Source organism: Pinus tabuliformis, chromosome 2_2 (assembly GCF_031772625.1).
Source record: "Pinus tabuliformis cultivar Carrire ecotype Pingquan chromosome 2_2, CPIR1, whole genome shotgun sequence".
Classification (NCBI taxonomy): Eukaryota; Viridiplantae; Streptophyta; class Pinopsida; order Pinales; family Pinaceae; genus Pinus; species Pinus tabuliformis.
The window spans coordinates 66407928-66421751 of NC_142300.1; the positions used below are offsets into that span (position 1 = coordinate 66407928).

Sequence of the window (13824 nt, forward strand, 5' to 3'; positions counted from 1 at the left end):
GCCTCTCCACCAATTTTCAAGGCTAGAGCATTTCTGATGCTAGCAAAAACTAACATTCCTAACCATGGCTATTATTTTATGAGGGGATAAATTCATTAGAAAAAAAGCTCTCTAGGACGTTTTCTAGGGAGTTCAAGGATAAAATATTAAGCATGCAATAATTACCAAGAATTTCATATAAACATATGCATTTAGACAAGTGAAATAGAAACCCTAGCAATATTCCATTACATGCAAAACCATAAAATATATTCAACAAAATACTCACAATATATCCAAGAACATGCCTTCTTTCAATCCCAAAATGACGTCTCCACAACAAAAACTAGTCTCCAATAGCCAAAATCCACATAAGATCACATCTCCACAAGTAGTGAAGTACAACAAACAAGTCGAGTCTCTTCTAGAGAGGCTGAAATCCACAAATGTGATGATGAACAAATGAAATAGGTGATCCTCTACTTATATGAGGTCTATCACCTCTAATTATTAAATATAAGCCCCCACACAAGTTTGATTTTTTAGTAGACATAAAGTAAAATTGGGTTACAAGCCAACCCACTAGCTCAATAACAAAATATGCCAATAGAATCCCACATGTGTGAGCCGTAAGCCTCTAAAATGGATGATGTCATGCCCTTTTAGGGCTCAAAATGCTCCAACAATGCATTAGAAGGGATACAAAGGTCTCCAAGCATCATGATCATCCTCAATTTGAGGGAAGGACCTCAAATCAAGCCTCCAAGCATCTTTATGTGTCAAAATCCAATTGTGGGCACCTTGTGTCATCTCTCTAGGTGCCAAGTAGACAACATGGTGTGCTCTCTCTCTAGTGTTGGGGCTCCATCAGGTGTAACAAGCCCTCCTCAATCATCCTAAGGGCTGACCATCCTCATCTAGGCCCTTGATCAAGGCATGGCCATCAAGTAGTGTCAAGGCCAGCTTGGGGGCATGCTCAGTCCACTGGTAAATCATCAAGAATCTGCCATGCCAAGCAAGAGAGGCTCAACATTCTAGTATCTGAGGGTGCTCTAAGGTAACCATCAACTTCTCAGATCAACGCTTTATTATAAATGGGCCACGTTGCATCTACCAAATCATCATGCTCTTTGGGAGTATAATATGGCCTAGGCATCATGTGGAGTAGGGTGCCCTGAAGGCCTCAGATGCTCTGGACCACCTGGTAAAACCATCTCAAACTCAAGTGAAAACAACCATTCATTAGAGACTAAGACCATAAATGCCTCTGAGTGAGCCATACTTAAATCTTAAGGGCATATTAATACTTCAAACGGGGATCACCTTCATCTAACTAGACCAAGTCCCGTAAAGGTATTCCCTACCTTTATAGGGGTGGCTAAGTAGCCAACCCTGTGAGGAGCTTCCAGCCCCCAAGGGAAGGTGACATTTCTAAGGACAACCCTTCAATCCATAGGTGTTGGTGATGGCAATGGAGCGCAAGGGCTTCATGGCCAAGTGCAATGGCCAGGGGACCAGCTAATCAGAGTCCACACACTGAGTGTATAGATCTAATGGAGGGAGCAATCGTGGAGGCATGAGTTACCACTCTTAGCCTGCCTTTTCCACCCCTCTAGTGCACCTTTTACTTCCTTTTTATTATGTTTTTTTAATGGTGCATAGCTAAAGGATCAAAGCTTGCTCTTTGCCAGTGTGGAAAAAGTCGCCAAAAAGTCGCGATTAAATCGGCAAAGTCCGATTTTTTGGACTAACCGATTTAATCAATCGACTTTTTGGCAATTTTTTCCCAGTTGAAAAAGTCGGGATTAAATCGAAAAAGTAGGGATTAAATCAGGAGTTTTTCCAAAAAATCGTGAGTGAGGTAGTTTCTTTAACGACTTTTTAATTTTATTTTTTTAAATCGGGATAAAATCGAGAGTTTTTCCAAAAAATCGTGAGTGAGGTAGTTTTTTAACGACTTTTAAAAAAAAATTAAATGAATATTTTTGTATTTTTTTAATTTTGCGGACTTTTTCAAAAACCTCCCGACTTTAACGACTTTTTCAATTTCTGGACCCTTGTTGATTTAATCCTGACTTCATTGCTCTTTATGATGTAGCATTTGTTTTACCCCTTAAGATGAAGCAATTTCAAACTCATCAAGGTTGGGACATGCAAGGGTTCCCTTTGATGAGATGGAACATCAAAGTGCTCAAAAATCAGGTGATGGATAATGAGGGAGGTAAAGTTCATGCTATGCTTTTTCCCATGCACTAACTTATGTCCTGGAGGCTGGCCATCTTTTGCATTTTAAATTTTCTCTTTCTTTCATTATGGCCATCTTATGTATTTTCATTCTTTTAGCTACATCAACCTCTAGGGCAATGTTTTTTGACATGTTTCAATGTCATGTCCCTTCTCAAACACATTTGTAACAAAGTGTTTCCACACATTTTTGCACAATTTTGGCTAAGGGAAAGAACCCAGTGTTTTCGACTTAGGGACTTAGGAGGAAATTCGACTTAATTTGGTTGCTAGTGGAAGGTGGGGGCCACCCACGTGGAAATTCGAACTAGGCCATTCGAATGGTTTGGATGGAATTCAAAGTGCTAGATGGAGGGGCCCACATGAGGCAAGGAAGGCCCACAAAGATAAAAGGAGGAGAGAGCTCTCATTTGGATTCATTCTTACACCTTGCAATCAAAATTACTTGACTGTTTACTCTGCTGTTTAGTTGAGTCAACCGGCTGTTTAGCCACAAATCTCTCAAGCGTGAGATTCAACCTCTACTTCGGGGGACCATCCGTGCCGGCCCTAGAGAGGCAGTTCCATAAGTATTTCAAGAGTTCCGGGAGTGTGTACAACACTACCATTCAACCACAACAGGGAGTGCGTATTTCTGGCTAGCTGGAGAATACGCAGGGGGAGTTTGGAGCTATCAGTGATCAAGCATTTGCCGGGAGAGTTAGAGGATTGGGAGAGCAACAAAGGGTCAGCCTTTCTTGTGAGTTTTGGAGCCAACAGAGCCAAGATCCCAGCAGTTCGATTTACAGTTACCCGAGGCCTGCGCAGAGAGCCACCACTAGGCTCACGTGGGAGTTGGAGGAAGGAATTGTAGAGTTGGAGCTGGCCGGGAGAAGTAGGAGATCACTTGGAGGGCCATTTGAGGAGGATTGTTGGAGTTGGGAGAACAGAGATTGACAAGATCAGTCACAGCAATAGAATTCAAAATTAGAGGAGGGCCAAACTGTGAAAGGTCAATTTTTGAAGGTTGGAACCAAGGGAAACCCTTTCTGGGTTTTGGGCAAGAATCACACTCTTGATTTTATAGAATTTTTTGGATAGATCTAAGGGGTCAAACAAGGGTCCCAACTCAGCCAGCAACTAGAGGAGCTAAGGGGAATTTGGGCCAAGGAGCAAGGAGTTGAAATCTCATACTTTTTTGAGCACGGGAAGCAATGATTCCAACCCTTCGAAGTCAGCAAACATAGCAATTTTCTAGGGCAACGCAGTTCAGTTTGGTGCAGCAGTTGCAGCAGCCTTCAGTTCAGCATTTTCTCACCTGGGTTTTGTCAAGCTTACCCATTGAGACAAGCCCAGGTGCACCATTCTATTTTACTATTGTATTTTGCTCCTGAAGAAGTAATAAAATGGCTTAGCAGTTCTCTATTTCCAGTGTTTCCATGGGTGCTTAATGTATATTTTGTTTTTCTGATTGATGGATTGTTTGCATGCTTTGTATATCACTTACATTCCTGTTTAGGATCATTACATTCAAGGATGTGGATATGTGAGTGCCAAATCCCAATGAAGCAATGATAGTTAACTTGAAGGATGGAGATGATATCAAAGGAAATAATGTGACATATAAAATGTAAAGTATGGAAAAGGAGAATGGACATGATACTTCAATCCAAGTTTTCCAAGCAGTGTCCCTCCTAGAACCCTAAGGCCTTAAGGGAGGTCCCAATGGACTAGGGATAAAGATTAACCCCCCTGATAAGTTGAGAAAACAAGTTTACAATCAATATTGAGCAATCATCCAAATCGCCCCTTTATCCATATTAAATGCCCAAAACATTAAGTAGAAGCACTTGATTGCAAAATCATCAAAGTAATTGTTGAGTGGTAGCCCACCTTCATCCAAGAGGAATGTCAGATGGTGAGGTGTATGACTAGTGTAGATGGCAGAGGAAATTGGCATATCATCATCAATGAGCAAATGTGTAGGGTTGTTGGTTGGCTAGTTATCCAATATAGGAGAAAAAGATTTCTCCTATGTGGTTACCCATTATGGTGGATAACAAGCCTCTCTAATCAACTACAGTCACTCACCTTTATGAACAAATAACTTATCCAACCTGTAGAGTAACCCATCCTGGAGATGGTAGTCAACTGTGTTGTCACCATTGTGCACATGATGTTGGCTCTAAAATTGTTGAAACACCTCCTTGAATTCTTCATCCACCGAATATGTCTCTCTATATGCATCATGGGTGAATGGCTCCATGTGCATCAAAGTTTCCCAAAGGTATAATCTTTGATGTTGGTGGCCTTGAAAGCATGTTGGCCAACTTGTTTGTGTTGCGCTACTTATACTTGATCACTAAATGAAACTATTGTAGAAACCCCATCCACTTGTAATGCTTGATCTGTTGTAGCTTACTCTAAGCCTACAGTCACTGTAGTGGCTAGTAATATGTGTGGATTATTGTCTCCTTTCCCATTAGATAGTGTTACTACTTCTTCACAATTTGCACTAGGGCATAGAACTCCTTGTCGTAGGTGGGTAATATGAATTGTCCCATGAAATACTTCAAAATGGTAGCATATAGGACTTCCTCCCTGCATCAAGACCACTCCCATAGCATACCCACTCGCATCTATCTCGACTTCAATAGGTTGTTGCAACTTCGCTAATGCCATAATTGGTGCTTGACTGATCTTCTTCTTTAACTCCTCAAAGACCCTCTGCTAACCTTTCCCCATTAGAAACTCTTGCCACTCATTGTTATGGCATGAAGTGGTGTTGTTACTACTGAAAACGAGGCTATGAATTTCTTCAGGGGTTTTGTTACCCCAACAAAACTCCTAACCTCAGAAACATTAGTAGGCACCGACCACTTCATGATGGCCTCCATCTTGGCAAGATCTATTTTAAGCTCTCCTCCACCTATCACATACCCCAAATACACCAAGCACTGTTGTGCAAACTCACACTTTTTGACATTTTCCAACAATTTTTGCTTCTTTAATCATTAATGTCTCTAGACTTGTGTCAAATGTGAGATGTGCTCCTCCTAGGTAGCATTGTATCCCAGCATATCATCCAAATAGACAGATAAATGAATCTATGAAAGGGCACAGTGTATCATTCATTAACCTCATAAACGTAGTTGGTGCATTACATTGACCAAACAACATGACTAACCACTCATACAAACTTTGCCTTGTTTTGAAGGCAGTCTTCCAAGTACCCAGACTTTAAGTCCAGCTTGGTGAAGTATTTGGTTCTTGCAACTAATCCAATAGATCATCTATCGTAGGCAAAGGTACCTATTCTTGAGCATAACTTTGTTTAATGTCCTGTAATCAAAACACATATGCCAAGTCTCATCCTTCTTTGGCACAATGATGATGGGTGACCCACATGGAGAGGTGCTTGGTCGAATGACACCCTATTCCAGTGGCTGTTGCAACTGCTTCTTCACCTCGCTTCTATAATGGACTGCCTATACAGCCCAATGTTTGGCAATGGGGAGTTTGGCAATAACTGGATCTTGTGCTCGACTTCCCTCTTGGGCGATAACCCTTTAGGTTCCTAGAACACATCCCTGTATGCCTATCACAACTCTTCCAATTGTTGTCTTTGTTTCTTAGTACACCCCTCTAGGGATGACTTTTTCTCTCACTGACTCTTCTACAGAATTATTTTCTCTTAAAAACAATAAAGCATACTTCTTGCTAAAACTTATCAGTTTCTTGGCTTGGTTGGAATATGGAATATGTCCACTGAAGTTTGCCACAAAGTTACAACACTTCCTATAACTATATGGCCAAGATGCATATAGAATGGAGTTTATTGTTGACCTATCAAAGGCACACCTTCACCAGCTAATTTATAGAATAGCACATTCTAAAGAGAATAGAAAGTAAAAACACATTTAATCATGTGATAGAGAAACCACCAAATACAACCATAAATCATTTCTGCAAATATAAAAAGTGAATTTCCGAAATACAACACAAAACTCACCACACATTCTTCAATACTTCGATTGAAGACAGGATTGCGTTCCAATTTGATACATTCAGTTTTTTCAGACGACAAGAAAGCAATCCCTGTCATTCTACTAAAGCGGACCATGCGTGCTGGTGACTTTAAAGCTGGAGGATCCCCATCCACAACAAACACTGGAAATACTCCAAGCTGAACCATACAGATTCCACCAAACCAAGTCTATGAGTAATGTCAGTAAAGGTGAGCTTCAAGAAAATAGCTCTACAGGTAGCATTAGGTTAGCATCATCTTGAACATCAAATTTAGTAAAACCACACTGGTGAACAACATTGTTTAGAAGAAGCATAAAGTTCAATTTTTTGTTGTAATCATCCTACTTACAATAAATAATAACAAAAAATTGAAATTAACTAGCTAAACTGGGATATTGAAATTCTCAACATGTATGGGTCCTAATGGAAATGGATTTCCACAAATTGTAGATAACATCAATCCAATATCTCATGGGTCAGCACTATCTGCGAATATTTTCTGGAATTAAATTAAATTTTAATAGAATTATGGAAAAACTTTCATGTATCTTTATTGTCCATCATTTCAGACTATTAAAAGTCAACCATAGTCCATCTTCAGGGAGATGTCAGACTTGAAGCAAGATGAGAAAAGGAATCCACAAGCCAGAATGGATTGCTCCATGAGTGGGATTGGCCTCTAGTGAAAAGGATTAAACACAGCAGCCAACTTTAGACACCATAGAAGACCAAGCGATCAGACCAGTAAACCAAGACTCCATATTCGATGAGAGGGGACATAGATAAGGAGTTATGTTGCTTCCCGAATTCGAAGTATGTTTATAACTGGTCTCCATTTTTTTCTCATCTCAAGCCCATAATCTCTGTTCAATCTATTATTATGCTTGTTAACCAGGCAATCATCTAGCATTCCCTATACAGATATGATGCTTTATGCTGTAAGAATGCTCTGCAAGGGCAGATTTCTACACACATTTGTGTGAGGTATCTGCACTATGCTTCTTCAACCTTATTTGCAGTGAGTGCCCAGTGTATGTTCTTCCATGTGAGCAAGGAATGGAATACACACTTTTTGTTGATTGGGGTCCAACAAGTCTTTTGCTGAATCTATCATTCACCTGATAGTATTTGGAGAAGAAAAGGCAACTTTGATATTTTCCTTTTTAAGGCATTGTAATCCTTGTGCATGCTATATCCTCATTCTCATATACATTTCAGTCTATCCCTTGCGCTCTTCGGAATTTTTCTTGGATTTTTTTCTTAACTTTTTCTTAATTTGATTATGTTCGTAACCATTTTCCCCGAATACCTTTTCTAGATGACCCATTTCAGATTTTAGATGCTCTATAAAATTCTGAAATCCTCATTATGCAAGAGCATAATGGCACCAAAGTTCATTGCTCCAAATATCATTAGAGGAATGAGAGATTTGGCAAAATACTCGTAGGACACCAAGCAACAAAATGCTGTGTGCTCCATTCCTTGCTTATGCGGAAGAAACACACATCGTGATGCTGACCACTCGTTGTAAGCGAGATTGAAAGAACATGGTGCAGAGTCCAGATATTTCACATGACAACTTGGAGAAATCCACCCTTACATATCATTCTTGTAACACAAAGCATCTTATAATAATGGGCTTAAGTTGAGTGAAACATAGTGAGTACACCATTACTTGCTCATATGGAAGAACGCACATCAGTCAGACTGGACATTCGTTGTAAGTAAGATTGAAGAAACATAGTTCAGATATCTCACAAAACAATGTGGAGAAATCCACCCTGACGATCATTCCTATAACACAAAGCATCTTATAATTATGGGCTTAAGTTGAGTAAAACATAGTGTGTACTCCATTCCTTGCTCATGTGGAATAACATACATACGTGATACTGGACACTCATTCTAAGTAAGATCGAAGAAACATAGTGCAGATATCTCACACAGCCAAGTGGAGAAATCCACCCTTGGAAAACATTCTTATTCTTATAAACCAAAGCATCATATTTATATAGAGAATGCTAAAATAATCGCCAAGGTTAAACACTATACCAATAGACATGTAAGGGAGGTGGTGGAAATTGAAAAGCATAATCATATGCTGAACAGAGATAATGGGCTTAAAGTTGAGCAAAACTACTGACCGGTAATAAACATACTCAGAACTTGGGAAGGGACATAACTCCTTACCTGTGTCACCTCTGGTCGAATAGTGGAGTCTTGGTTTGCCGGTTTGATCATATGGTCTGCTTTAATGTCTATTTCATTTATAGAGTTGGTTTTTGGATCCCTCTCTCTCTTCTCGCTTCTCAAGGGTGATCATCTCCCTGAAAAAGGGCTGTATTAATGGTCCAAACTATTATAACAGTAAAATACACACAGGCTTTCCATAATTCTGTTTCAAGTGTTATTCCTGTGAAAGATAAATACATTTTAATTCTAGTCCATGGGTCAAATTTGTTTATTTTTTAATCACCCCAAAAACTTAAATAAACACAGATTCTTAAATGTAGTACACGCAGTGTAATCGATAAGAAAATCCAATAGGTGTAGGAAGTTCCAAGTGTGTAATGGTAGGATCTGAAAAGCAGGGGAGAAGTTCATAGCTTCATTGCAACTTACGCACAAGGGCATCGATAATACGATCAGATAATGGTCAATGGGAGCTTGCTTAGATGGTGAAGAAGGGGCATTCATACCCCCATAAAGGTTCAAACCCACCGGTGACACATTCACACCTCAGGCCGTTTCACCCATTCAAGCGGCTGTCTCAAGCAGTTGGTGCCCGGGACAAGCTTTAGGTAACTTTGACAGAGAAAAAACCTACCACTCTGCCGCTTTTTAGCCTAAGGGATCTTTCCAGATTGTTGTAAGCAAACCAAATTGCGTAATGTCCCAAATTGGGGAAGGGCAAGGTTGCCGGATGGTGACAACGTCAATCATCTGGGCATATATAATAACAATACCAAAAAATATAAGGCCAGGGAGGGAGATTGAGGTATCAACTTTCAAGTCACGAGAGAAGCTACAGGGAATGGTGGAAAAGAACTTTCTTTCCGTAAGGCAATGCACACAGTAGTCAGTTTCAATTAGCAACACAATTCATTGTGCACATATCACATTGGAAATGGTGAATAGAGCTGTACATGCAAGACAAATACATGGGAGTTAGTTAGTAAGACACCCACTAAAACTCTACATGGAATGTCAGAGGGGAAGGGAAGAGGGGCATTATTTTACAATATGCTCACTGCAGTTAACACGAAACTCGGTTTCTGTAGTTGAATTTGGAAGGTCAATGCTTTTGCTTGACCAGTGAAAAGATGGACAGAAAGACATAGAAGCTTGCAGCAATATGATATGGCATAGGAAAGTAGGAGTAATAGAAGAAAAAAAACCTTCGAGAATAAATTAATTACTCGGAATAAAGTAATGCGCAAGTGGGGCTTCCTGGCGTTTCCTTTGAGAGCAGTTTCCTGCTGAACAATCCAAACGGAGAGGTCTATGGCCACCTTCTTCCCTCTCAGATAATCCAAATCCTCAAAATGTGCAATGGGTTTCAACAAATCCCAGAAACCACCTCCCACACCCATGTTCTACTCTCCTCTACTCACTTCACCAGTCTATGCATCACATACATTAATACACCCTACACAAACAAACAGCTTACTAATTCTGTTCATGTAGTAACCAGAATTGCCGAATTCTGATTCGAAAGTGTTTGTTGCATTGCACAATCGGTCTCTAGGAAGCTGTTCAAATTTTGTATCTAATCAATCTCCAGGAAGCTGTTAAAAATTTTTATCTAATTGGCCTCCGTATCAGTGTGAATGAACATAAGGAATATCACATATCACATCCCCTCAAAAATACGAGAAAGCAGGAGAGGTAATTTGGGGTTTTTCGCCGCCGGCTAATACTTTTATCCCTTGGTTCTAGTCTGTGGCAAGAGACAGGGAAAGCACTTGTCATAGCCTACTTGTACGTGTATATTTATTTATTTAGTCTTTGTGAAATCAACTGTTCAGGTGTAACTGTAATAGGTGTTAATTTCTTTTGTTTTATTTAAGAATTTTGGCGAGGAAATGTATTTTTAATACTCTCCATATATTATATAGAGAGGTGTTAATTTCTTTTGTTTTTATTTAAGAATTTTGGCGAGGGAAAGTATTTTTCCTATATTATATATTATGAGTATTGGTAAAATCAAATGTTATATATATATATAGTTTAAGTGGCTTAATAAGTGATTGTGTTTTGTCTTAAGAAGTTTTAAGAAGTTGTAAGGGTCCTTAGAGTAATTATTTTTTTTGGTTTTTTAATTTAATTAATTAATTAAAAATTATCATATGAACAAATGTTTATAATTTTTAGTTTTTGGGTACGTGGTATTGATAAGCTATGGTATTGTCCATAACATTGTAACAAAACTTATTTACAAATTATCTCCATAATAAAGTAGGAGTAAATCTACAAGGTCAAAAATATTGTTTCATATTTTTTCAAATGTATATATGTTTAACTTATATATTATTTTTTTATAATTAATAATAATAATGGATATTACCTCACATAGAGTAACATGTTTTATGGCGTTCGTTTCAAAAAATAGATGGGTGATAAGAGCTACACAAATTCTTCAGGGATCCGAAAAAACCCTACTATAATTGGACAAGTATATTGCCTAATGAAAGTGGGAAGAAGGATGGAGTTTCTTCGCTTTAGGGTTTCCACAATAGTTTTGGAGGGTTTTGGTGACAAGGTTCCCATAGTTGATTCAAAAACCTTCTTGTTTCTACTGGCCTCATGGAAGCTCTGTTTTTTTCAACTCGGTATGTTGCAAATCTACTAAGATGTATGATCGTGATGAGTTGGTGGATTATATTCGTTGAACCCTTTGGAGAGGGGTTCTATTTGGCCCAGCCCACATGTCTCTCCTTTTGACATGGCAGGCGAGGATGTCGGTCCTTGTCCCGGCTCACAATATCTAACGAATCCAATATTGGCAGAGCATCAGGCCCTCGTCACTGGGGTTTCAATCCAATGGCATGTTGTCTTGAATACAGATCCCACGTCCCTTCCATCTCTCTGCATAAACACAACAACTGGCTATCCTTCTCTGTATTCTTCCTCGGGCAATTCCCTACCTACTCACGTGGTCTTGACATACCCTCTCTCTTTTTCACCGACCTCTCACCATGTAGTGATTGCTTGTGTGGAGGAGTTTCAACCGAGCGGTATTCAATAAGCGAACAAATTAGGATTTATTAGAAGTTGTCTTTCCCAAGACTTGTTGAGCATATTCCAGGATCCAACCAGGCACGACCACATCAGTAGGTCAAGCTCCAACTAGCAAAGGAATGGCAAAACCGAACAAGAAATGTATTAAGAGGAAAACTGAAAACTTAAGAAGTCAGTCCAACCCTTGGTACATCCAGTCGAATGACATTGAGGTTATGAAATCAAATGTTGTTGTGGGTAGATTCACAAGTCGAAGAATGTTGGCTGTGGTCCTAAGGTGGCGGACTAACTCTTTTTTCATACCTTTTTTGGGTTATTCTCTACGGTGCCTACCCCTGGGCAGGGGGTGGATGGTCTAGATAACACATTTGCCATCAGACACAAATCAGTTGCTCCAAGTTCACTAGGAATGGGGCAACCAAGATCTTGCTCTTAAAAAATGTTTGATCGATTTCGATGTGTGGTCCACTCACCAATGGTTTGTGCCAATTTGGTTTCAATTACCAGGTCTTCCATTGATCTATTAGTCTCTGAATGTGTTCAAATATATTGGTAGTGCCCTGGGTTATTTCATCGAAGTTGGCTCCTCCTACTTGACATCAAGGTATATGCGCATGGCTTGTATACTGATGAGACTAAATCTAGGTGTGTGCTTAGCTGACGCACTTTAAATCAAACAGGGAAGCCACACATTTCAGCAGTCGTTTAATTATGAGAGCATCCCCTTCCAATGTGGTCATTGCCACTCCTATGGACACCTGGGAAAAAGTTGTTAAGTGGGCTTAAAGAAGTCAAAGTGGGTTCGTAGAGATCCAAGGGATGATGGGGCAACTCAAGCACATCAAGGTGGGTTTTCTCAGCCGACGAGGGTCTGCAGCCAAGATGTGGCCACTCAATTTATAGTTTAGTTAGGGATAGCTTTGGACGTGACCTTGCTTCCACAGATGAGCTACTTGGGGATTTCAGCACCTTCTGTTGTCTTGTCGATGGATCTGGCTCCTCCTGATATGCCTCCCATCCCTCTATCTACGTTGGTTTTAAAGGGTTTTGTTTTTATTGTTTTTGCTCCTCTTCCTAACCCAGCCAAGATACAGTCTTATTTAAAGGAGCGTTTAGTTATTCCACAAGAGTTTCTTGAAGGGAGGGAATCTCTCTCCCCTCATCGTTCCTCGCATGTTTCCTCTCCCCCTTCCATTCCTAGCATCCCATTTTTTGGGCATGTTGCCCCTTATTTTTCCCCTGTTGAATTTTGTAGCTATGGTCGGTCTTCATAATTAATATTTTAGCGCTTGAATAATGTATGACATGTTCTTCATGTCAGTTTCAAAAAGAAAAATGTATATAATGATTAATATAAGACATGTTCTTCCCGGATGCGGGTGTCTAAAGAGAGTGGAGGACAAATGGGGTGTCACATGGGCAGGTGTCAGCCCATTAGTGACATGCAGTACCCCACAGCTGATATAGCAGGCTCGCATGAAGTCGAACTTATGCGATTAATGCTGGTCATGTCCATTCTGGACTGCCTGGTGAACTGCGCTATGGAGGTTAATAAACATGGAACCCCTCTGGCATTTGAGCATACCATTGCTTTCGTCTGGCATATTGCCGCTCTTCTGGTGCATCATTCGGCGGACTGGGGAAGGGAACAAGAGCATCCATGCTCTGCAGCCTTCTCAGAGATTGTTATACGCCTCAGAAATCTGCGTCGTGAGCTCGATTTGGCTACCCTCGGCCCGATTCAGGTCTCCTCACCAGGTCCCGGTACGCGAGTTCATTATCGGAATTCAGACATGAGGGGTGAAAGACAAATAATGTGCAGTCGGCGTGGTAGCTCTCGCGGAAGGGCCTCCATCCAGCGGTCTGGCCCCAATTCTCCTTCCTCCTCCGTCGAAGTCACTTCTGAGCCGCAACACTTTCACGGCATTAGAGCTGGGCGCGGCAGAGGCATGGAAAGTGATCGTAGTATGGACTGTGGGCATCACGAGCATCCTATGGTAAGGTACCGGGTTCCTTGTGCTCTCGCTAATTCCACCTTCATTATCTCTGTAACGGTTGAGCATTGTGATATTCTAAGAGATTCGGCAGAAGCCACACTGGATTTTCCTCCTCCTGTTCATGGGACAGGGCCTATCATCGACCTGCATCGCCCTGTCAGGGAAAGCTCCCCCTTAGCCGGTCCTTCAGCTCTTGCAGGTCCCAGTGAAACTGATAGGGAAAGCTCCCCCATAACTTGTCCACCAGCTCTCGCAGGCCCAAGCACGCCTATTCAAGGACGGCCTTCCAGCGTGATGATCCCTCTCTCTGATTCTGATGACTCTCTTCATTTTGGGTGCCCAATTGAGGAAGCGT

The 13824-nt window shown here is 40.6% G+C and overlaps 1 protein-coding gene across 1 annotated transcript in view; it reads right to left on the reverse strand.

Annotated features, from left to right (window-relative positions):
* The window catches only part of LOC149191476 (5'-3' exonuclease family protein), a 407948-nt gene extending 397764 nt beyond the window's left edge, over window positions 1–10184 (reverse strand). Inside the window, exons 1-2 of the mRNA XM_089406660.1 lie at window positions 9630–10184; window positions 6215–6388 (exon numbers count right to left, since the gene is read on the reverse strand). Of these exons, the coding sequence (XP_089262786.1) occupies window positions 6215–6388; window positions 9630–9824 (369 nt within the window). The 5' untranslated portion in view covers window positions 9825–10184. The remainder of the gene's footprint in view (window positions 1–6214; window positions 6389–9629) is intronic.
* Window positions 10185–13824: the final 3640 nt, after the last annotated feature.